General features: G+C 43.4%; 1 protein-coding gene, 1 long non-coding RNA gene and 1 pseudogene across 2 annotated transcripts in view; all 3 read left to right on the forward strand.

Moving 5' to 3' along the window:
* The first annotated feature begins 3,241 nt into the window (after positions 1–3,241).
* Positions 3,242–25,108, forward strand: part of LOC139537918 (uncharacterized) — a 42,013-nt gene continuing 20,146 nt past the window's right edge. The window contains exons 1-2 of the long non-coding RNA XR_011667620.1: positions 3,242–3,501; positions 3,675–5,135. This is a non-coding gene — a long non-coding RNA (uncharacterized lncRNA). The remainder of the gene's footprint in view (positions 3,502–3,674; positions 5,136–25,108) is intronic.
* LOC139537999 (von Willebrand factor A domain-containing protein 7-like) overlaps positions 9,130–25,108 on the forward strand; it is a 29,527-nt pseudogene continuing 13,548 nt past the window's right edge.
* Positions 10,789–17,574, forward strand: LOC139538000 (BAH and coiled-coil domain-containing protein 1-like; the record flags this gene model as incomplete). Its single annotated transcript, XM_071339926.1, has 3 exons — positions 10,789–10,918; positions 12,852–15,191; positions 17,342–17,574. Coding segments are annotated over 3 exons (2,589 nt in total), but the record flags the coding sequence as incomplete, so codon positions are not given.

Below are 25,108 nucleotides of genomic sequence, written 5' to 3' on the forward strand. Positions count from 1 at the left end.
TCCACCCCCACCAAGCCACCGTCCCCCAATGCACCAACAACAAACAAAATGAAGAAGAGAGAAAAACAAAAGAGAAAAAAGAGAAAGACAAAGGAAAATAGAAAACAACAAAAACAAAAGACATCAACAACAATTAAAACAGCCAACTGAATATGTTTCATGTGTGTGTACATGTGCATTTGAATGCGAGCGTGTGTATATGCAAGTTGCCTATGTAAAAAGATTCTGTGCAAGTCAGCTAAGAACAAATTCTTATTTACAATGACTGCCTACAACGGCCAAAACCGGATGACGCTGGGCCTATTGTGCACCGCCCTATGGGACGGATGTGATACGGCTTGGATTGAACCAGGGTGTCTGTAGCGATGCCTCAAGTACTGAGATGCTGTGCCTTAGACCTCTGCACCACTCAGGTATGAGTCTTCTGCTTGTGAACTTTGAATTTGACACTGACAACTGTCTGTGTCGTGTATTCAAGGATTCTAGCATTTTAAATTTCCAATTTAGTCCAGAATCCTTGAATACACGACACGTTTGCCCTTCCTGCTGTTCAGAAAAATTCCTGCAACAACTAGGTGGATCAAATTAAGACAGCAGCTGTAGGACCAGGCTAGTGGTATACTGACTGGCAGAGAAATATCCATGTCATAACATACAAGATCCTGATGGCAATTATAAGTCACTCTTCTGAGGTATGTCGTGGTAATTTCCTATATTACTAAATGATGAGAGTTTACAAACCACACACAAGTCAGAGTTATATTTTAAAGTCCATCTTTAATTATATGAGCTTCACCATAGCCCTTTAACTCTCAGATCAATTCAGTGTCTATAAATGAATTCTCTGAGAGTCCTTACAAAAGAATACTTAGTATCTTTTATAGCCAAGATACACCCCTCTCAACTCACATGACGAACCACAGATCGTAGGAACTTCACAAAGGGCCTTTTACTTGAAAGAGGAGTATCCCATAGCCAGATAGCATTAGCTATAAATTATCGTTCAGTTTGGTCTCTTGGGCGAGGTTCTACTTCTCGTTCTTGGTACTTCGTAGTACCAAAACATTACCTCATCCAATGGCATATATCAATTGTCCATTCTAGATACCCCCATCTCAAATACACCCCCTCTTCTCCCCACTCCTGGAGAAGCTCACTAAGGGGAGTGAACCTCTAGGTCATATACTATGAAAGATAAGTTCAACATCAGAGGGGTGGTATAATGGTTCCAGACACTGCCATACTCCTCCCCCCCAATGGGAAAAGAAGGGAGTGACTGGAGTACAGACATTGTGGAGCCCTTCACATGGTTTCACAGATATATTCATTATGAAAGACAATGTTCAAACCTGAGTTCTCACTTTCTGATATTCTGCATATGACCAGACATGTAAAAGACAAGCCTGACCTCTCCCCTCTCTGGGCCCCAAGTGACTTTTCCCTAGAGGAGAAAGGAAAATGCAACTGCCAACACTATAGTCCAAAAGAAGACATTCTAATGACAAGTAGAAAATAAATAAAACATCTTGTTTAGCTATGTTACCTAACTAATTCTGATTCAGCTACGACAGGAATCAGAACAATGAAAACAAAGATATTTCCACTGATATCATGCCAATATCGATATTATGCAACAGGTGACAACAGTGAAAGGTTTCCTGTAGATCATGTTGGCACGGCACTTCCTTGTTGTGTTGTATAAAGAGACCCATCATCTGTGTGAATCAGATCTCTTCATAGGAGACACACTTCTGATCCTGTGGCATAACGAGGTAGGCACTGGTCTGTTTGTTAATCTTTGTAGTAAAATGTGCTATTGGTTAATAACTGTGTGGGCAGTAGTTATGAAGGCTGGAAATAAAAGGATAAGAGCTCTGTGTGGGGTCTCGGTGTGACAGCTCAGGTGTCCTTGGAAACGGATATTGACTGATTGGAACACATTTGGAAGGTATACTTTGCTGCACAAATTAAAGCTTGTTAACACTACTTCAGTGTATAAATGGATTTTACATTTTGCTAATATTTACAGTTTAAATGGGTGTCACACCCTGACCTTAGAGAGACGTTTTATTTCTCTATTTGGTTAGTTCAGGGTGTGATGTGGGGTGGGCATTCTATGTTTTGTTTTCTATGATTCTTTATTTCTATGTTTTGGCCGGGTATGGTTCTCAATCAGGGACAGCTGTCTATCGTTGTCTCTGATTGGGAACCATACTTAGGCAGCCCTTTTTCCCTCCTGTCAGTGTGGGTAGTTTACTTTGTTTGTGGCACTTAGCCCTGTAAGCTTCACGGTTGTTTCTTGTTTTGTTGACGACATTTTAAAATAAAATAAAATGTACACTCACCACGCTGCACTTTGGTCTACTTCCAACGACACCCGTGACAATGGGCTCATATTCTAATTCTGTGTGTAATTTTAAACTCTATTGAGGAAAAGTGAATTTATTGTATCTGATGTATAAAATAATTAGAAGTTGTCAGACAGTTGTAAAAGTTCTATCTTGGTCCAGTTGATGTTACAAATGTTATTTTCTTCTAAATCACAACATAAAACCACTAAAGATCTGATGGTGAAGGGTTACCTAACAAACACAAGCAGAAAACAGGATTTTTATTACAATTTAGTGATTTAAAACCAAAGACCTAACTGCAGAAATATGTTTTGCACTTTCTGGATTAGTCTGACATTGTTCTTTTTTTGGATGAATGTACAGAACACTACTGTATTATAATATTCATATTATAATTATATATATATATATATATATATATATATATATATATATATATATATACTGTATACATATATAGTACCTTCAGAAAGTATTCACATCCCTTGACTTTGTTCACATTTTGTTGTGTTACAAAGTGGCTTTAAAATGGATATGTATTTTTTTGATTTACGCAAAAAAACTCTGTAATATCAAAGTGGAAGAAAAATTATTATATTTGTTTTAAATTAAGGGTAAATAAAACACTAATATATATTGATTAGAAAAGTATTCAACCCCCTGACTCAATGCATGCTAGAATCACCCACCTGACATGGGCCAGTCGCACAACATCTCTATTTTATTCCATTTAAAATAAAAGGACTATCTCAGATTCATATACAGTCGCTGTTTTATATTTATACTTTTGTCATAGTAAAGAAAGTATTGGTGTGTGTTTTCTAATGTAGTACAGTATATAGTATAGTAGAATACAGTTTATGTACACCAATGTGTGTGTTTGTAGCCCGGACCCTGACTGTAGAGGCTCTGTCTCTAGCCTGCTCCTTATCGGGGTCTGCTAAGAGTGCCATATCAGATGTCACCTGGAGAAATGCAGGAGTTGACTTCCGTCACCTGTTCAATGAAGAGTACCACTTTGATGGGGAGAGGTTCGTGGACGGGCGGAAACTCACTCACAGATGGCGTGAGCTCTGTCAAAGCCAGCATCAAGCAAGAGAACTTTGAGGCAGCAAGACAGAAGCTGGGAGACATTTTACACACCTTACAGGTGATTTAGATGGTTCTCATTATCTCCTTACTCCACAAGACAAGAGAGAGAGACATTGCTTTTGTTGAAATATTAGTTTTGCTAAAAGCACTTAAAAACGGTTTATTCCCAATGGATAACATGGCATTTGTCATAAAACTATTTTTAACAACTTGTCATTCTTATATTTTCAGGACTTCTACAGTCACAGTAACTGGATAGAACTGGGTAACAGGTTTCCCCATTCCAATCTTATCAGATCAGGCGTGTTTGACATCGGCCCAGTTGCAGGTATTGCGAGGGCGTGTTCTGGGTGTGTGTTAAAGAGGCAGAGTAGTTTGAAGATGACTCATTGCCAACTAAAGCATCTAGGTTGATGTTCCTCTGAAGAGAACAGGTGTGTAACATTCAGGTTCGCCAACGTTCCTTACACATTCAACAGTTTTGTCGGTAGGTGATTACCAAAGGGACTAGGGTGCAGAGGAGGCCAAGATAGATGCAGAATGTGTTGACTCAACTCAGGACAACAAACTGATACAGACCAGTGCACTATGCTGCTGACAGAACAGCCACATGCCAATTGTTATGGTCAAATATTTCCTTAGTAAAGGTGATGTAATGGTGCCTTATGCAGTCACAACATATTGCCTTAGTAAAGGTGATATAATGGTACCTTATGCAGTCACTTGAAAATAAAGGAGAGCCTCACACTCTAGGAGCTCAGATGCAAAAAAAATGTTGATCAGATTAATATTACCATTGAGAAAATTCAAAGCAAAACGAGACATGACCTTTTTCAAGGTCAGTCTCGCAAAAAGACGCATTCTTGCATTCTAACTACCCGCTATTCAAAGCGCTCTGAACAAATTAAGGGAATCTTTCACAAACATTGGCTCATTCTAAAATCCGGTGATAGTATCGGTAATGTGTTTTCGGACCTTCCCTTGGTCGTATTCTCGTGGGGCAGAAATCTCAGAGACCAATTGGTACACTCTGATTTACCACCCCAAGATATTCCTGAACAACGTCTATCTGCGCCCCTACTGGATGGAAACTACAAGTGTAATGGCTGTGCTCAATGCAATGGCACTTATAAATGTAATTTATAACTTAATTTGACCCAGTTTCTCACAGCAGGAAAATAATCCAGCAGCAACAGGAAATAATAAATATTATGTGGATTATAATAAATATAATTTTTTTGTAGGGGTTGATACATTTTTTGCCATGGCAAATCAAGTATGAGATTTTAAATTGGAAACTAAAAACTTTAGAAGCCTTGAATACACTACAAGTTTGAATGTCCTGCTGTTCAGAAAAATTCCTGCAACAACAGGATGATCAAATTAAGATACATCATCTGTAGGACCAGGCCAGTAGCATACTGACTGGTAGAGAAGAAACATCAATGTAATAACATACAAGATCCTGATGGCAGTTGAACGTCACTCTTCTTATGAACCAGAACATTGAAACCAAAAATATTTCCACTGTAAACAGATATCATGCCAAAGCAACAGGTGACAACAATGAAAGGTTTCTTATAAATCATGGGAGCACAGCACTTCCTTGTTGTGTTGCATAAAGAGACCCATCATCTGTGTGAATCAGATCTCTTCATAGGAGATACACTTCTGATCCTGTGAGGCAATAAGGTAGGCATTGATCTGTTTGTTAACCTTTGTAGTCAAATGTGCTGTTGATTGATAAGGGTGTGGGCAGTAGGATAGGAGCATTGTGTGGGGTCTGGGTGTGACAGCTCAGGTGGAAAAATATATCGACTGATTGGAACACATTTGGAAGGTACACTTTGCTGCACAAATTGAATTGCACAAATTAAAGCTTACTACTTCAGTGTATACATTGATGTTATATTTAGCAAATATTTACAGTTTTAACAGGCTCATATTCTAATGTTGTGTGAAATTTAAATGTTGATGTAGAAAATAATTGTCAGACAGTTATTTTTTGTAAAAGTTCTATCTTTGTCAAGTTATTGTTACAAATGTTATTTTATAAATCATAAAAACCACTAAAGATGTAAAAAGTTACCTAACAAACACAAGGCATAAAACATATGTCAGCGATTGTGTGCGGATATGTAGCGGAGTCAGGCGCAGGACACAGGTGTTGAGCAACACAACGGAGTTTACTCAAAATACAAGCAAAATTCCACATAGGAATAATAACAAACACCCTAACACATACAACAACCACTAACGACACAAACAATCACGGACAGAGCGGAAATGTATGCCAGAGGGTTAAATAGGAGCGATCTACACAAAATACAATTTCAGAGTGGAAGAAACACTTGTAACATTTGTTTGAAATTAATGGGAAATAAAACACTAAATATACACCACCGTTCCAAAGTTTGAAATGTCCTTGTTTTTGAAAGAAAAGCACATTTTTGTCCTTTAAAATAACATCAAATTGATCAGAAATACGGTGACATTTTGAGCCTGTAATCGAATCCATAAATGCTGATGCTCCAGATACTCAACTAGTCTAAAGGCCAGTTTTATTGCTTCTTTAATCAGAACAACAGTTTTCAGCTGTTCTAACATAATTGCAAAAGGGTTTTCTAATGATCAATTAGCCTTTTAAAATGATAAACTTGGATTAGCTAACACAACATGTCATTGGAACACAGATGGTTGCTGATAATGGGCCTCTGTACGCCTATGTTAATAATCCCCCCAAAAATCTGCCGTATCCAGCTACAGTTGAAGTCGGAAGTTTACATACACTTAGGTTGGAGTAATTAAAACCCGTTTTTCAACCACTCCACAAATGATTTGTTAACAAACTATAGTTTTGGCAAGTCGGTTAGGACATCTACTGTGTGCATGACACAAGTAATTTTTCCAACAATTGTTTACAGACATATTATTTAATTTATAATACACTGTATCACAATTCCAGTGGGTCAGAAGTTTACATACACTAAGTTAGCTGTGCCTTTAAACAGCTTGGAAAATTTCTAGAAAATGATGTCATGGCTTTAGAAGCTTCTGATAGGCTAATTGACATAATTTGAGTCAATTGGAGGTGTACCTGTGGATGTATTTCAAGGCTTACCTTCAAACTCAGTGCCTCTTTGCTTGACATCATGGGAAAATCAAAAGAAATCAGCCAAGACCTCAAAAATATTGTAGGCCTCCACAAGTCTGGTTCATCCTTGGGAGCAATTTCCAAACGCCTGAAGGTACCACGTTCATCTGTATAAACAATAGTACGCAAGTATAAACACCATGGGACCACGTAGACGTCATACCGCTCAGGAAGGAGATGCGTTCTGTCTCCTAGAGATGAACGTACTTTGGTGCGAGAAGTGCAAATCAATCCCAGAACAACAGCAAAGGACCTTGTGAAGATGCTGGAGGAAACAGGTACAAAAGTATCAATATCCACAGTAAAACGAGTCCTATATCGACATAACCTGAAAAGCCGCTCAGCAAGGAAGAAGCCACTGCTCCAAATCCACCATAAAAAAGCCAGACTACGGTTTGCAACTGCACATGGGGACAAAGATCGTACTTTTTGGAGAAATGTCCTCTGGTCTGATGAAACAGAAATAGAACTGTTTGGCCATAATGACCATCGTTATGTTTGGAGGAAAAAGGGGGAGGGTTGCAAGCCAAAGAACACCATCTCAACCGTGAAGCACGGGGGTGGCAGCATCATGTTGTGTCGGTGCTTTGCTGCAGGAGGGAATGGTGCACTTCACAGAATAGATGGCCTCATGAGGATGGAAAATTATGTGGATATTTTGAAGCAACATTTCAAGACATCAGTCAGGAAGTTAAAGCTTGGTCCCATATGGGTCTTCCAAATGGACAATGACCCCAAGCATACTTCCAAAGTTGTGGCAAAATGGCTTAAGGACAACAAAGTGAAGGTATTGTAGTGGCCATCACAAAGCTCTGACCTCAATCCTATAGAAAATTTGTGGGCAGAACTGAAAAAAGTGTGTGCGAGCAAGGAGGCCTACAAACCTGACTCAGTTACACCAGCTCTGTTAGGAGGAATGGGCCAAAATTCACCCAACTTATTGTGGGAAGCTTGTGGAAGGCTACCTGAAACGTTTGGCCCAAGTTAAACAATTTAAAGGCAATGTTACCAAATAATAATTGAGTTTTGTTAAACTTCTGACCCACTGGGAATGTGATGAAAGAAATAAAAGCTTAAATAAATCATTCTCTCTACTATTATTCTGACATTTCACATTCTTAAAATAAAGTGGTGATCCTAACTGACCTAAGACAGGGAATTTTTACTAGGATTAAATGTCAGGAATTGTGAAAAACTGAGTTTAAATGTATTTGGCTGAGGAGTATTTAAACTTCCGACTTCAACTGTACAATCGTCATTTACAACATGAACAATGTCTACACTGTACTTCTGATTAATTTGATGTTATTTTAATGGACAAAAAATGTGCTTATCTTTCAAAATCATGGACATTTCCAAGTGACCCCAAACTTTTGAACGGTAGTGTATATTGATTACATAAGTATTCAACCCTTTAGTCAATACGATTTAGAATCACCTTTAGCAGTGCTTACAGCTGTGAGTCTTTCTGTGTAAGTCTCTAAGAGCTTTACACACCTGGATTGTGCAACATTTGCCAATTATTCTTCAAGCTTTTTCAAATTGGTTGTTGATCATTGAGAGACGACCATTTTCAGGTCTTGCCATAGATTTTCAATCGGATTTGAGTCAAATCTGTAATTCAACCCCTCAGGAACATTCACTTTCTTCTTGGTAAGAATCTCCAGTGTAGATTTGGCCTTGTGTTAAAGGTTATTATCTTACTGAAAGGTGAATTCATCTCCCAGTGTCTGGTTGACAGCAGACTGAACCAGGTTTTCCTCTAGGATTTGGTCTGTACTTAGCTCCATTCCGTTTCTTTTTATATCCTGAAAAAACTCCCCAGTCCTTAACAAATTACAAGCATACGCATAACGTCATGCAGCCACCACTATACTTGAAAATATGGAGAATGCTACTCAGTAATGTGTTGTATCTGATTTTCCCCAAACATAACACTTTGTATTTTGGAAAAAAGTGAATTCCTTTGTCAATTTTTTTGCAGTATTACTTTAGTGCCTTGTTGCATACAGTTTGCATGTTTTGGAATATTTGCATTCTTTACAGGCTTCCTCCATTTCACTCTGCAAATTTGGAGGAACTACAAAGTTGTTGATCCATCCACATTTTCTCCTTTCTCAGCCACTCTGTAACTGAGTCACCATTGACCTCATGGTGAAATCCTTGAGTGGTTTCCTTCCTTACCAGCAACTGAGTTAGGAAGAACGCCTGTAGCTTTGTAGTGACTGGGTGTATTGATACACCATCCAAAGTGTAATTAATAACTTCACCATGATCAAAGGGATATTCAATGTCTGCTTGCTTTATCTATACCCATCTACCAATAGATGCCCTTCTCTGCGAGGCATTGGAAAACCTCCCTATTTCTTAGTGGATGAATCAGTAATTAATTGAAATTCACTGCTCAACTGAGGGACCTTACAGATAATTGTCTGTGATGGGTAAAGAGATGAGGTAGTCATTAAAACATCATGTTAAACATTATTATTGCACACAGTCCATGCAACTTATGTGACTTGTTAATAAAAATGTTAATTCTGAACTTATTTAGGCTTGCCTTAACAAAGGGTTTGAATACTTAATGACTCAAGACATTTCAGATTTTCACTTTTAATTCATTCGAAAAACCTTCAAAAAACATCATTCCACTTTGACATTATGGGTTATTGTGTGTAGGCCAGTGGAAAAACATCTACATTTAATACATTTTAAATTCAGGCTGTAGCACAAAAAAAAGTGGTAAAGGGGCGTGAATACTTACTGAAGGCAGTCTATGATCAAACTATAATATTATGATAAATCATGTTGACTGTCCTCCCTCCCATAGACAGGTTGATGATGTCATCAGTCCTGGCCGTAGTCTCTCTCCTCCTCCTGCAGACAGGGGTCCAGGGGTTCCTGGTGCTCTTCTCCGGCAGCTCCATGAACCATCTGAAGATCACTAGGGAAGCCATCTTACAGACCACGGCAAAGGTGTGCAAGCAACTGGCCTCTGTTGAGGGAAGAGACTTCACTCTGCCGGTAAGTAAACTAAAGCCACAAAACGAAGGACGACATCACAGCCTCTGACAGAGCTGTTATGGGGCTCTGATGCATGAAGGAGATGTTTCAGAGCGGTGGCTGTTTTCATTGTCTAAAGGCTTTAACATCGTCTCTCACTCCTTCTTTCTATCCTTCTCTGTCTCCTTCTCTCTCTACCTTATCTCTTCTTCTCTGTCTCCTTCTCTGCCTCCTTCTCTCTCCTTCTCTGTCTCCTTATCTCTCTACCTTCTCTCTCCTCTGTCTCCTTCTCTCTCTACCTTCTCTCTCTACCTTATCTCTCCTTCTCTCTCTACCTTCTCTCTCCTTCTCTCTCTCCTTCTCTGTCTCCTTCTCTGTCTCCTTCTCTCTCTACCTTCTCTCGCTCCTTCTCTGTCTCCTCTCTCCTTGTTTCTGTCCTTCTCTCTCTACCTTCAAGGTCCTTTGTGTTTGAAATGTAATCCTGGTAGATTGTGTAAATATTCTGCAGATGTTGTCATAGAACCAGGTGCCGAGTCTTGAAGGTCTCCAGTCAAATTGATCTTTGAACCCTAGAAAAGGGCAGCGAAGGGCAACAGCCAGTCAGTGTAGATAGAGGCCTTCAATCCAATGGAAATATCACATATTGGCCCTTTAAAAAATTGGGGCCTGTGTTATCTCTTGCTTCAGACGGAAGGAACATCTAGCTTCCTCAGCTCAGAGAGAGACAGCCATATGTTTAGAGGGAAAATTTCCTCCATTACCGCAATCCCCAAGACAGAGATAGTCTTCTATTGTTTACATTCGAAACCCAAGTAGTGAATGTGACAAGCCGAGGCTGTATAGTTGTTAGTGTATATACAACACAACCAGCTGCATGGGACCTAAAGGATTATATGTCATTTCCACAGTCGTGACGGGACGACTCTAACTCAGTGAAATCTGGTCTTATCAGTGTGTTCTCTCTCTCTCTCTCTCTCTCTCTCTCTCTCTCTCTCTCTCTCTCTCTCTCTCCCTCTCTCCCTCTCTCCCTCTCTCCCTCTCCCTCTCCCTCTCCCTCTCCCTCCCTCCCTCCCTCCCTCCCTCTCTCCCTCTCTCTCTTCCCTCTCCCTCTCCCTCCCTCCCTCCCTCCCTCCCTCTCTCCCTCTCTCCCTCTCTCCCTCTCTCCCTCTCTCCCTCCCTCTCTCCCTCTCCCCAGCAGCCCCGGGGTATCCTCGATTCTCAGGGAGTCTCGCCCATACCTTCCTTCCCATGAGCCACTTGGATCACCATGCCAACAGCGGCGTCCTCTACGGGCAGCACCGTTTCTACGACACCCAAAAAGGTGAGTCGCAAACACATTAAAATTCAATCAGACGGAATTAAGATATTGAAATCCAATTGAACACAACAAAGTATGATGTAATTGGATAATGGATATTGCTAGCTATGTGGATGCCCACAGGGATATTACCTTAAATGTAATAATGTAATCCTGTCTTTTAGATTTGCTGCCTGGTTGGCCAATGGATGTTTTTTAAAGGGGAAGTTCAGGATTTTACAGCTGGATATTTCCTCAGCCTGAAAGTCGTCTATGGGCCAGTAAAAACTGTAATCCATGGTTTGGTTTTCTATTAAAACAGACACTACAAACTTCAGCTAACTTTATCCACTACTACCTAACAGTCAACGGAAGTGAATCTTTTTGTTAAAGGCCAAATCACCTCTAAGTAACATCAAACCAAATATGGAGTTGACTTCAGTTGATTTCAGTAGATTTGATCATGACATTTTAACAATTGCACACATTAGCCATTAACTTGTGAGCTAGTGGTGGCTAAAGAGCTAGTGGTGGCTAAAGAGCTAGTGGTGGCTAAAGAGCTAATGGTGGCTAAAGAGCTAGTGGTGGCTAAAGAGCTAATGGTGGCTAAAGAGCTAGTGGTGGCTAAAGAGCTAGTGGTGGCTAAAGAGCTAATGGTGGCTGAAGAGCTAGTGGTGGCTAAAGACCTAGTGTTGGCTAAAGACCTAGTGGTGGCTAAAGAGCTAGTGGTGGCTAAAGACCTAGTGGTGGCTAAAGAGCTAATGGTGGCTAAAGAGCTAGTGGTGGCTAAAGAGCTAGTGGTGGCTAAAGAGCTAGTGGTGGCTAAAGTGGTTGATGTTTGTAGTGGCTGTTTAAAGGAAAACAAACCATGAAATACACTTTCTAACACAAATCTCTAAAATCCTGAACTTCCCCTTTAGGAGTCTGTTTCTTTTCTACTGAACAGAAATATAAATGCAACATGCAACAATTTAAATGATTTTACTGATTTACAGTTCATATAAGGAAATCAGTCAATTGAAATAAATAAATTAGGCTCTAATCTATGGATTTTACATGAATGAGCATTGACACAGCATGGGTGGGCCTGGGAGGGTATAGGCCCATCCACTGGGGAGCCAGGTCCACCCACTGGGGAGCCAGACCCACCCACTGGGGAGCCAGGCCCATCCACTGGGGAGCCAGGCCCACCCACTGTGGAGCCGGGCCCACCCACTGTGGAGCCGGGCCCACCCACTGGGGAGCCGGACCCACCCACTGGGGAGCCGGGCCCAGCCACTGGGGAGCCGGGCCCAGCCACTGGGGAGCCAGGCCCACCCAGTCAGAATTTGTTTTTCCCCACAAAAGGGCTTTATTACAGACAGAAATAAAGTTTCATCAGCTGTCCGGGTGGCTGGTCTCAGACGATCCCGCACGTGAAGAAGCCGGATGTGGAGGTCCTGGGCTGGTTACATGTGGTCTGCGGTTGTGAGGCCGGTTGGACGTACTGCTAAATTCTCTCAAACGACGGCTTATGGTAGAGAAGTTAACATTCAATTATCTGGCAACAGCTCTGGTGGACATTCCTGCAGTCAGCATGCCAATTGCACACTCCCTCAAAACTTGATACATATGTGGCATTGTGTTGTGTGAAAAAAACGGCATATTTTAGAGTGGCCTTATATTGTCCCCAGCACAAGGTGCACCTGTATAATGATCATGCTGTTTAATCAGCTTCTTGATATGCCACACCTGTCAGGTGGATGGATCATCTTGCTCACTAACAGGGGTGTAAACACATTTGTGCACAACATTTGAGAGAAATAATATTTTCGTACGTTTAGAACATTTCTGGGATCTTTTATTTCAGCTCATGAAACATGGAACCAACACTTTACATGTTGCCATTATATTTGTGTTCAGTATATATCATTGAAATATTTTATATTTATATAATTTGGAACTTTATATCTTACAGAGAACTTCTATCTAAGAAGCCTTCCGTCCCAGCCCCCTCTCATCTCAGCCAATCACGGTCTTCCGCCCATCTCCAGGGCGGGGCCGGGACACCCTCAGGGCTCCTGCAGTCGGGACATGGACCCAGGGGGCGGAGTCAGCCTACACAAGGGCCTGAAGGAGGGGTCCGTCGAGAGAGGGGTGGTCCCCAGCACCAAGGACAAGGAGAGGCCCAGCAGCAAACAGGAGACCAAGGAGCGACAGCAGCACCACAGCCACCACCCCCAGCCCTCACATCCACACCACCATCACCCACACCCCGGCCACACACAGCCACACCCCCACCAGCAGCACCCCCAGTACCCACAGCACCCGGTCTCCCTGGAGGAGGTCAATAGCAGAGCCCTGGAGAGGCACATGGAGCACCAACAGACCCTAGGTATGACCAGAACCCTCAGCGCCTGCCTGCTCAACGGAAAGATGCAGAACGGGGGGGACTCTGGGACGGGTGGGGCCAAGGCTTCCATGACTAGCTATGGGGGGGAGGTGGTGGGGAGCAGGGGGGCTCAGACACAGGCCAGCCACAGACACATGGAGGGTGGGGGGAACGTCCGCTGCACCAAGGAAGGGGTGAGCGGCGAGATGAGGATCAGTGAGCAGCCTTCGGACTGTCTGGAGGGGAGGGGCCAGATGCTCCACCACGCCCTTCCCTACTCTGTGGCGCCGCCTCTGCAAATGGGTTCAGCCGCTGGGGGAGGCCACCCCCACCTCCACCCCCACCACCACCCTCACCCGCATCCGGGGGGGTTCCACTGCCTTCAGCTCCACCCCAGCCATCCCCATCACCCCCACACACACCACCACCCGGACTTCTTCTGCTCGCCTCCACCTGCCCCTCTAACCAACCCCTCGCCGCACGAGAGGGGAGGGGGAGGGGGGCGAGACCCCAAAGTGACAGGGCCCACGTTCATACCATCTGTAGGGGGAGGACACCTGGGGGACAAGTCCAGCGGGGACCCCTTCCAGATGGGCACCCCAACCGCCTGCCAGGGGTTAGTGGGTGGGGGCGGCAGTGCCAAGGACAAGGCCATGGAGAAGAGTGGAGGAGGGGCCCCCCCCAGTAACTGGCACAGGAAACAGCAACAGCAGCACCCGTACAGAAAGGCTGAGAAGGCCCCGGACTGGATGCAGAGTCACCACCACCACCCCCAACAAACCCAACCCCAACAAACCCAGCAGCCCCAGCCCCAACAACCCCAGCCCCAACAACCCCAGCAGCCCCAGCCCCAACAACCCCTTCCCCAGCAGCACCAAGCCGTGCGTTCCCGCAGCGTTGAATGCATCAATAGCGTGGGAGTGGACACCACCGATGTGTTCCGGCCCTCTCTTCCCCAGGGAGCCAAGGCCGGACACTCCCTCCCCCACTCAGTCAACACCTCCCCCTACAGAGACTGCTCCCTCCCGGGCCCCCTGCCCAACGCCTCACCCCTGGGGGGTCGGGGAGGTGCAGGCGGTGGTGCTGGAGGTGGGAGTTGTTCCTTACAGAGAGATGGTCAGAAGGTGGCCCTTATTCGCCACCAGCAGCACGGCGGGCCTGGCCCGGACGCCCCAGCAGCAGAGCTGAACCAGAGCAACAAACAGAACCAGAACCAGGACCTGAACAGGAAGCTGGAGATGGAGATGTCCCCGTATGGCTACAGCAACAGTGGGCAGGGACAGCAGCATCACCCCCAGCAGCCCCCGGTTCCTCCCTGGGCCATGAGGCCTCACCACGTCCACCCTGCAGAGGAGGAGCAGCAGCGGAAGGCCTACATGGAGTCTCTCAGTGGTGGCAGGCAACAGCCCCAGCAACAACCAGGGCAAGGTATGGGCCTCCCTCCTCATCCTTCTCCCCAGCCCCAGCCACCTCCACCCCCAGCCCCCTCTCAGCAGCAGCAAGACCCCCAGGTCGCCTCACAGGCCCAGGAGGAGAGCAGTGCCATGAAGAGCCTGCTGAAGTACAGCACCCAGCAGCAGCCCCTGCTCCTCTCCCAGAAGAGTCCCTTCGGAGGCCTGGGGAGCCTCAAATCCGGTGGCCCTGGTGGTCCTGGAGGTGGAGCCCCCGGGGTTAGCTGCACCCTGCAAGGCAGCAAACAACAACAGGCCCTACCCACCAGGAAGGGCCCGGCCAATGACGGCGAGCGCTCTGACTGTGGGGGGCGTGGCCGGGAGGTGGGCGAGGCGGTGGGTCACGGTGAGGGAGAGGTGCGCCAACCGCCTGTGGGCATCGCAGTCGCCGTGGCGAGGCAGAGGGAACCGTCCTGTCGCCCGGTGGACGCCCACCACAACAGCCGGCAGGGGCGGGTGCACCCCTCCATGAAAGGTACGGGGGTAACCTCCGGGCCTTTGGGGTCGCTTGCTTAAATAAACAGAAGGAGCAGGGGAACTGAGCAGAGATTATTTGTCTACGACCTTTGGAAGACCTCACTGATGAAACATAAACAGCGGGCTTTGCCAAAGCCTAAAGTAGAAACAGCTTTATTTGACTAAACAGTTAAAGGCACTGGGAAGAAAATAGAGGAGGAGAGAAGTACATGGCAGGAGATCTGAGTCTGTGGCTGTAGCTGTAGTAGGTATGGTTGTCAGAGAGAGAGGCAGGTAGTAGGGTTAGTGTACCCTGGGAGTTAGTGTACCCTGGGAGTTAGTGTACCCTGGGAGTTAGTGTACCCTGGGAGTTAGTGTACCCTGGGAGTTAGTGTACCCTGGGAGTTAGTGTTCCCTGGGAGTTAGTGTTCCCTGGGTGTTAGGGTTCCCTGGGAATTAGTGTACCCTGGGTGTTAGTGTACCATGGGAGTTAGTGTACCCTGGGAGTTAGTGTACCCTGGGAGTTAGTGTTCCCTGGGAGTTAGTGTACCCTGGGAGTTAGTGTTCCCTGGGAGTTAGTGTACCCTGGGAGTTAGTGTACCCTGGGCGTTAGTGTACCCTGGGAGTTAGTGTACCCTGGGTGTTAGTGTACCATGGGAGTTAGTGTACCCTGGGAGTTAGTGTACCCTGGGAGTTAGTGTACCCTGGGTGTTAGTTAGAGATTCCACCCTTAATGTTAGAGTTAGGTAGAGATTCCACCCTTAAGGTTAGAGTTTGGTAGAGATTCCACCCTTAATGTTAGAGTTAGTTAGAGATTCCACCCTTAATGTTAGAGTTAGGTAGAGATTCCACCCTTAAGGTTAGAGTTTGGTAGAGATTCCACCCTTAATGTTAGAGTTAGTTAGAGATCCCACCCTTAAGGTTAGAGTTTGGTAGAGATTCCACCCTTAATGTTAGAGTTAGTTAGAGATTCCACCCTTAATGTTAGAGTTAGTTAGAGATTCCACCCTTAATGTTAGAGTTAGGTAGAGATTCCACCCTTAAGGTTAGAGTTTGGTAGAGATTCCACCCTTAATGTTAGAGTTTGGTAGAGATCCTACCCTTAATGTTAGAGTTAGGTAGAGATTCCACCCTTAATGTTAGAGTTTGGTAGAGATCCCACCCTTAAGGTTAGAGTTTGGTAGAGATTCCACCCTTAATGTTAGAGTTTGGTAGAGATTCCACCCTTAAGGTTAGAGTTAGGTAGAGATTCCACCCTTAAGGTTAGAGTTTGGTAGAGATCCTACCCTTAATGTTAGAGTTAGGTAGAGATTTCCACCCTTAATGTTAGAGTTAGGTAGAGATTTCCACCCTTAATGTTGGAGTTAGGTAGAGATTCCACCCTTAATGTTAGAGTTTGGTAGAGATCCCACCCTTAATGTTAGAGTTTGGTAGAGATTCCACCCTTAATGTTAGAGTTAGCGATTCCACCCTTAATGTTAGAGTTAGGTAGAGATTCCACCCTTAATGTTAGAGTTCGGTAGAGATCCCACCCTTAATGTTAGAGTTAGGTAGAGATTTCCACCCTTAATGTTAGAGTTTGGTAGAGATCCTACCCTTAATGTTAGAGTTTGGTAGAGATCCCACCCTTAATGTTAGAGTTAGGTAGAGATTCCACCCTTAATGTTAGAGTTTGGTAGAGATCCCACCCTTAATGTTAGAGTTTGGTAGAGATTCCACCCTTAATGTTAGAGTTTGGTAGAGATTCCACCCTTAATGTTAGAGTTAGCGATTCCACCCTTAATGTTAGAGTTTGGTAGAGATCCCACCCTTAATGTTAGAGTTAGGTAGAGATTCCACCCTTAATGTTAGAGTTTGGTAGAGATCCCACCCTTAATGTTAGAGTTTGGTAGAGATTCCACCCTTAATGTTAGAGTTTGGTAGAGATTCCACCCTTAATGTTAGAGTTAGCGATTCCACCCTTAATGTTAGAGTTTGGTAGAGATTCCACCCTTAATGTTAGAGTTTGGTAGAGATTCCACCCTTAATGTTAGAGTTTGGTAGAGATCCCACCCTTGAGGTTAGTTTTAGATAGAGATTTGTGCGGTGCAGCGACTGAGTGTTGGGGGTTAGGGCTCATCAGGGGATAGGTGGTGAAGACCTCTCCCTGAACTGATATTTGTCTCCTAGGACCTCCTCGCTCCATGTACCCCTCAGACCCTGCAGGAGAGGAGGAGAGGAAGAGGATGAGTGGAGAGCGGATGGGTCTGACCTGCCTGGACCGAGACAGAGAGGCCTACATCAGGTGAGACTCAGTCTGACGTTACTCAGCAATATGACATCATCATACACAGCGGGGCAACTTTCTGATTACAGACGTCAACAAGAACAAAACGTCACTATACGCTTGGAAAGAGGATATGTCACAAACAGCAACATGTAAACATATTACTGGAGACACCCTACCAGTTTTGGAGGCAGCGTTGTGTTTGCTAGCATAGAGCGGTAACGGTATCTACCTAACAGTAAATAAGTATATTGTTTCACCCCACAGTTAACCTCACTAGGGTATGTGGGACGGTAGCGTCCCACCTCGTCAACAGCCAGTGAAACTGCAGGGCGCCAAATTCAAAACAACAGAAATCCCATAATTTAAATTCTTCAAACATACAAGTATTTTACACCATTTTAAAGATACACTTGTTGTAAATCCAGCCAAAGTGTCCGATTTCAAAAAGGTTTTACGATGAAAGCACACCAAACGATTATGTTAGGTATGAGCCAAGTCACAGAAAAAGACAGCCAAATTTCCAGCCAAAGAGAGGAGTAACAAAAAGCAGAAATAGAGATAAAATGAATCACTAACCTTTGATGATCTTCATCAGATGACACTCATAGGACTTCATGTTACACAATACATGTATGTTTTGTTCGGTAAAGTTCATATTTATATCCAAAAATCTGAGTTCAGGTGGGACGCTACTGTCTCATTTGGCAAAATGCCAGAGAAAATGCAGAGCGCCAAATTCAAATTAATTACTATAAAAATCGAACTTTCATTAAATCACACATGAAAGATACCAAATTAAAGCTACACTGGTTGTGAATCCAGCCAACATGTCAGAATTCAAATAGGCTTTTCTGCGAAAGCAAACGATGCTATTATCTGAGGACAGCACCATTGTAAACAAAGAGAGAGAAGCATATTTCAACCCTGCAGGCGCGACACAAAACGCAGAAATAAAAATATAATTCATGCCTTACCTTTGACGAGCTTCTGTTGTTGGCACTCCAATATGTCCCATAAACATCACAAATGGTCCTTTTGTTTGATTAATTCCGTCGATATATATCCAAAATGTCCATTTATTTGGCGCGTTTGATCCAGAAAAACACCGGTTCGTGAAACGCGACTACAAAATATCTCAAAGGTTACCTGTAAACTTTGCCAAAAAATGTCTAACTACTTTTGTAATACAACTTTAGGTATTTTTTTATGTAAATAATCGATAAAATTGAAGACGGGATGGTCTGTGTTCAATACAGGATTAAAACCAACTGTAGCTAGCTTTCTGGTCACGCGCTTCTAACAAACAGGACACTTCGAGTGACCCTCGTTCAAGATGGCCGTACTTCTTTATTACACAAAGGAATAACCTCAACCAATTTCTAAAGACTGTTGACATCCAGTGGAAGCGGTAGGAACTGCAATCATCATCAGACTCATGTACAATCGCTGTTTTATATTTATACTTTTGTTATAGTAAAGCAAGTATTGGTGTTATGTTTTGTACTGTAGTACAGTATATAGTAGAATACAGTGTGTGTGTGTGTGTGTGTGTGTGTGTGTGTGTGTGTGTGTGTGTGTGTGTGTGTGTGTGTGTGTGTGTGTGTGTGTGTGTGTGTGTGTGTGTGTGTGTAGCCCGGACCACTGACTGCAGAGTCTCTGGCTCTAGCCTGCTCCTCATCGGGGTCAGCTAAGAGTTTCCAGAGTGCCATATCAGACGTCACCTGGAGAAATGCAGGAGTTGACTACCGTCACCTGTTCAATGAAGAGTACCACTTTGATGGGGAGAGGTTTGTGGAGGGACGGAAACTCATCACAGATGGCGTGAGCTCTGTCAAAGCCAGCATCAAGCAAGGGAACTTTGAGGCAGCAAGACAGAAGCTGGGAGACATTTTACACACCTTGCAGGTGATTTAGATGCTTCTCATTATCTCCTTACTCCACAAGACAAGAGAGAGTGCTTTAGCTGAAATATTAGTTTTGCTAAAATCATTTAAAAACAGTTTTCTCATTAATAAACTAATAACATTTGGTTATGTCATTTTAGGAAAAAGTTGAAAATAATCCTTAAGAGGCTTGTTAAACTGTTTATTCTCATTAATAAATCAATAACATGGCATTTGTCATAACACTATTTAAAACAACTTATCATTCTTATATTTTCAGGACTTCTACAGTCACAGTAACTGGATAGAACTGGGCAACAGATTTCCCCATTCCAGTCTTATCAGATCAGACGTGTCGGACATCGGTCCTGTTGCAGGTATTGCGAGAGCGTTCGTCTGGGTTTGTGTTAAAGAGGGGGAGTAGTTTGAAGATGGCTATTTGCCAACTAAAGCATGTAGGTTGACAAGGGGTGTAACATTCAGGTTCGTTAACGTTCCTTACACATTCAACACAATGGAGGTTATGTGAATTGGTGCCTCGTTCAGGGGCATTATGACAGATTTGTACCTTGTCAGCTCGGGGATTCAAACTTGCAACCTTTCGGTTATTAGTCCAACGCTCTAACCACTAGGCTGCTCTGCCCAGTTGCAGGTATTGCGAGTATGTGCGTCTGGGTGTGTGTTAGAGAGCAGGAGTGGTTTGAAGATGGCTGAATGAGTTTAAAGATGGCTATTTGCCATCTGAAACATGCAGGTTGATGTTCCTCTGAAGAGACAAGGGGTGTAACATTCAGGTTCGCCAACGTTCCTTACACATTCAACAGTTTTGTCGGTAGGTGATTACCAAAGGGACTAGGGTGCAGAGGAGGCCAAGATAGATGCAGAACGTGTTGACTCAACTCAGGACAACAAACTGATACAGACCAGTGCACTATACTGCTGAGAGAACAGCCACATGCCAATTGTTAGAGTTTCTTTGTCCTGAATTGGTGGCTGCCAAAATAGAGGTTATGTTATGTTATGTCTGTTACTCATTATACAGAAACAACAGGACGTGGGTCAAATATTGCCTTACACAACATATTTCCCTAGTAAAGGTGACGTAATGGTGCCATATGTAGTCACAACTTATTTGTCACGGATCCCTCCGGAACCGTCATTACGTAGACCTGGTCCTATTTTCCCATTTGATTAGTAATTGTATACGTGTGCCCTTTGTTCACCATTATCCTGTCGATTATTGTTACAATGTTTGTTGGTCGTGTGAGTACCTATGTTGTGTTGTTTTGGCTTTTCGTGTCGCATGTATTGCGCAAATGATTACGGGTGTCGTCCCGTGTGATAGTCATTGTGAGATTGTGTTTTTATTCAAGGTACTTCTCGCTTTTTTGTTTCGGTCTCAACCCTGTGTTTTTGTTGCGCGTTTGTTTGGTCTTCGTCCCCGTGCCTTTACACGGCACGCTGTAATTTGGGTAATAAAAACCCCTATTACGCATTCCTGCGCCTGTCTCCCGATCCCTTTATACCAACGTCACAATATTGCCCTAGTAAAGGTGATGTAATGGTGCCTTATGCAGTCACAACATATTGCCCTAGTAAAGGTGATGTAATGGTGCCTTATGCAGTCACAACATATTGCCCTAGTAAAGGTGATGTAATGGTGCCTTATGCAGTCACAACATATTGCCCTAGTAAAGGTGATGTAATGGTGCCTTATGCAGTCACAACATATTGCCTTAGTAAAGGTGATGTAATGGTGCCTTATGCAGTCACAACATATTGCCCTAGTAAAGGTGATGTAATGGTGCCTTATGCAGTCACAACATATTGCCTTTGTAAAGGTGATGTAATGGTGCCTTATGCAGTCACAACATATTGCCCTAGTAAAGGTGATGTAATGGTGCCTTATGCAGTCACAACATATTGCCCTAGTAAAGGTGATGTAATGGTGCCTTATGCAGTCACAACATATTGCCCTAGTAAAGGTGATGTAATGGTTGTGTAGCAAAGTTGTTGTGTAGCAAAGTACCAGGATGTAGTGTATATGTTGAAACCTCTATCCACCAGATAAGGACACGCCCACATGTCGGAGCTGTGTCGGGAAAGACTGCCAGAACAACATCCTAGAAAACATCATCAGAGACAAGAAGCTGACCTCGGGATATTTTGGCCTTGAACCTCTTTTTTCCACCAAACCAAAAGGTAGAGTCAGTCACTAATCTGATTTGAATAAGGTTTACACTGTGAATTAACCGGATGTAGCATAGCAAGAGCATACCAACCTAGTTCCATGTCTCTATGTGCTTTGGTCGAATGTGCTTTATACAGCTCCTCAACAGCAAAATGAGAAGTTAGCTAAAACACTTACAAAATAGACCTAAAGATGCCTTATCTTAATTTGACCCGGTTTCTCACAGCAGGAAAATAATCCTGCAGAAACAGGAAATGTGAATTATTATGTGTATTATAATTAATAGATTTTTTTTTGTAGGGATTACATTGGGGTAAATCAAGTCTAAATTGGAAATTACAAACTTTAGAAGCTTTTTTAAATCATGAAAACTCTACAAGTTTGCATGGAAAATTCCTGCAACAACAAGATGATCAAATTAAGATACGACATCTGTAGGACTAAGCAAGTAGCATACTGACTGACGGAGAAGAAACCTCAATGTAATAACATACAAGATCCTGACTGCAGTTGTAAGTGACCAGTTGTATTGTCCTGATAGTCTCTATCGGTTGGCAGGGAAGTGCAGCCATGGGGGCTCATTGGACCAGACAAGCGGGCAGGAGCCTACAGGTGGGATCAACAAGGACTCGCTTGAGTCCAGCCACGGCAACTGGCACACTGCAGCTGCAAAGGTGGCTGTGGCTGCAACCAGTCAGCTGCTGGAGGACATCAGAGGGGCTGCCGGGGACATAGACTTCCTACGGTGGGGAATTGTACTTAATCATATAAGCACTGCTGTGAAGAGTCATGGCATCCGGCTCGAAGGACCATGAACAAAAGGACTAGGGTTGGAAGGAGGTGTGGCTTGTAAGGCCTGTAGGTTGGTAGGAGTGATGTGTTGAGTTGTGACTTGTAAGCCCTTGGAGATACTTTTGGCCATGTAGTGTATGTGGATAAGAGCATTAGTGAAGTCGGACGCTGATGTTGGATGATTAGGCCTGGCTCCCAGTCGGCGTTCCAATTCATCCCAAAGGCATTCGATGGGGTTGAGGTCAGAGCTTTGTGTAGGCCAGTCAAGTTCTTCCGCACTGATCTAGACAAACCATTTCTGAATTTCATTGTATGCTGTAGCGTTACGAGTTCCCTTCACTGGAATTAAGGGGATTAGCCCAAACCCTGAAAAACAGCCCCAGACCATTGTGCCTCCTCCACCAAACTTTACAGTAGGCACTATGCATTCGGGCAGGTAGCGTTCTCCTGGCATCCGCCAAACCCAGATTTGTCCGTCCGACTGCCAGATGGTGAAGTGTGATTCATTACTCCAGAGCAGTGGTTCCCAAACTTTTTATAGTCCCGTACCCCTTCAAACATTCAACCTCCAGCTGCGTACCCCCTCTAGCACCAGGGTCAGCGCACTCTCAAATGTTTTTTGCCTTCATTGTAAGCCTGCCACACACATACATATAGTATCACATACATATAGTGTATATGATACATTTATTAAACATAAGAATGAGTGAGTTTTTGTCACGACCCGGCTCGTGGGAAGTGGCAAAGAGCTCTTATAGGACCAGGGCACAAATAATTATAATCAATAATTTTGCTCTTTATTTAGCCATCTTACATATAAAACCTTATTTGTTCATCAAAAATTGTGAATAACTCACCACAGGCTAATGAGAAGGGTGTGCTTGAAAGGATGCACACAACTTTGCAATGTTGGGTTGTATTGGAGAGAGTTTCCATCTTAAATCATTTTCCACACACAGTCTGTGCCTGTATTTAGTTTTCATGCTAGTGAGGACCGAGAATCCACTCTTACATATTTACGTGGTTGCAAAGGGCATCAGTGTCTTAACAGCTAGCCCCAAATTAGCATGGTCACGAAAGTCAGAAAAGCAATAAAATTAATCGCTTACCTTTGATAATCTTCGGATGTTTGCACTCACGAGACTCCCAGTTACACAACAAATGTTCTTTTTGTTTGATAAATATTACTTTTATAACAAAGAAACGCCATTTGGGTTGCGCGTTATGTTCAGAAAACCAAAGCCTCGTTCCGCTCGACGAAAATTCCAAAAAGTATCCGTAATGTTTGTAGAAACATGTCAAATGTTTTTTATAATCAATCCTCAGGTTGTTTTTAACAAACATAATCGATAATACTTCAACCGGACCGTAACCTATTCAATAAAAGAGAGAAAGAAAATGGAGAGCTACCCCTCTCGCGCGCAGGAACTAATCAGAGGACACCTGACTAGTTTTGAAAAATCGCTCATTTTTCTAAATAAAAGCCTGAAACTATGTCTAAAGCCTGGTCACAGCCTGAGGAAGCTATTGGAAAAGGAATCTGGTTGATAGCCCTTTAAATGGAAGAAAGACGGGCCAGGAAACACAGAAGAAAAAAAAAGAATCACTTCCGGGTTAGATTTCCTCAGGTTTTTGCCTGCAGAATCAGTTTTGTTATACTCACAGACAATATTTTTGACAGTTTTGGAAACTTTGGAGTGTTTTCTATCCTAATCTGTAAATTATATGCATATTCTACGATCTGGACCTGAGAAATAGTCAGTTTACCTTGGGAACGTTATTTAAAAAATTATAAAAAATCTGACCCCTAGCGTCAAGAGGTTAAAGGGATAGCGAATCCAGTTGTTTGAAGTTGTCCATTTCGGGAAAGTAATTGCGTAACCAGCTCACTCAGGTGCTTCGCTATATCAGGTTTGACATTGTCCGTAAGCTTGTTCATTTGCACACAAAATATCCTACAATGATGGAAAGACCTGTGTGTTGTCCTTGTTAATGCAGACAGAATAGAGCTCCAACTTCTTAGTCATAGCCTCAATTTTGTCTCGCACATTGAATATAGTTACGGAGAGTGCCTGTACTCATAGATTCAGATCATTCAGGCAAGAAAAAACATCACCCAGATAGGCCAGTCGTATGAGGAACTCGTCATTATGCAAGCGGACAAGTGAAAATGATGGTCAGTAAAGAAAACTTTAGCTCGTCTCTCAATTTAAAAAAAATACGTGTCAATACTTTGCCCCTTGATAACCAGTGCACTTCTATATGTTATAAAAGCGTTACATGGTCGCTGCCCATATCATAATATATGCAGAAAATACACGAGAGTTCAGGGGCCTTGTTTTAACAAAGTTAACCATTTTCACTGTATTGTCCAAAATGTCTTTCAAGCTGTCAGGCATTCCCTTGGCAGCAAGAGCCTCTCGGTGGATAATGCAGTTGGGTCGGGAGCAACAGCTTGCACACGCGTTACCACTCCACTATGTCTCCCTGTCATGGCTTTTGCGCCATCAGTACATATACCAACACATCTTGACCACCAAAGTCCATTTGATGTCACAAAGCTGTACAGTACTTTAAAAATATCCTCATGTTGTCCTGGTTTCCAGTGGTTTGCGGAAGAGAAGGTCTTCCTTAATTGACCCCCCATAAATGTAATGGAAATATATTTATATATTATTTAAGTCATATTTATCAAATCAAATTATATTAGTCACATGCCGCGAATACAACAGGTGTAGACCTTACAGTGAAATGCTTACTTACGAGCACCTACCCAACAATGAAGTTTAAAACAAATATGG

This window comes from Salvelinus alpinus, chromosome 13, assembly GCF_045679555.1.
Source record: "Salvelinus alpinus chromosome 13, SLU_Salpinus.1, whole genome shotgun sequence".
Taxonomy (NCBI): domain Eukaryota; kingdom Metazoa; phylum Chordata; class Actinopteri; order Salmoniformes; family Salmonidae; genus Salvelinus; species Salvelinus alpinus.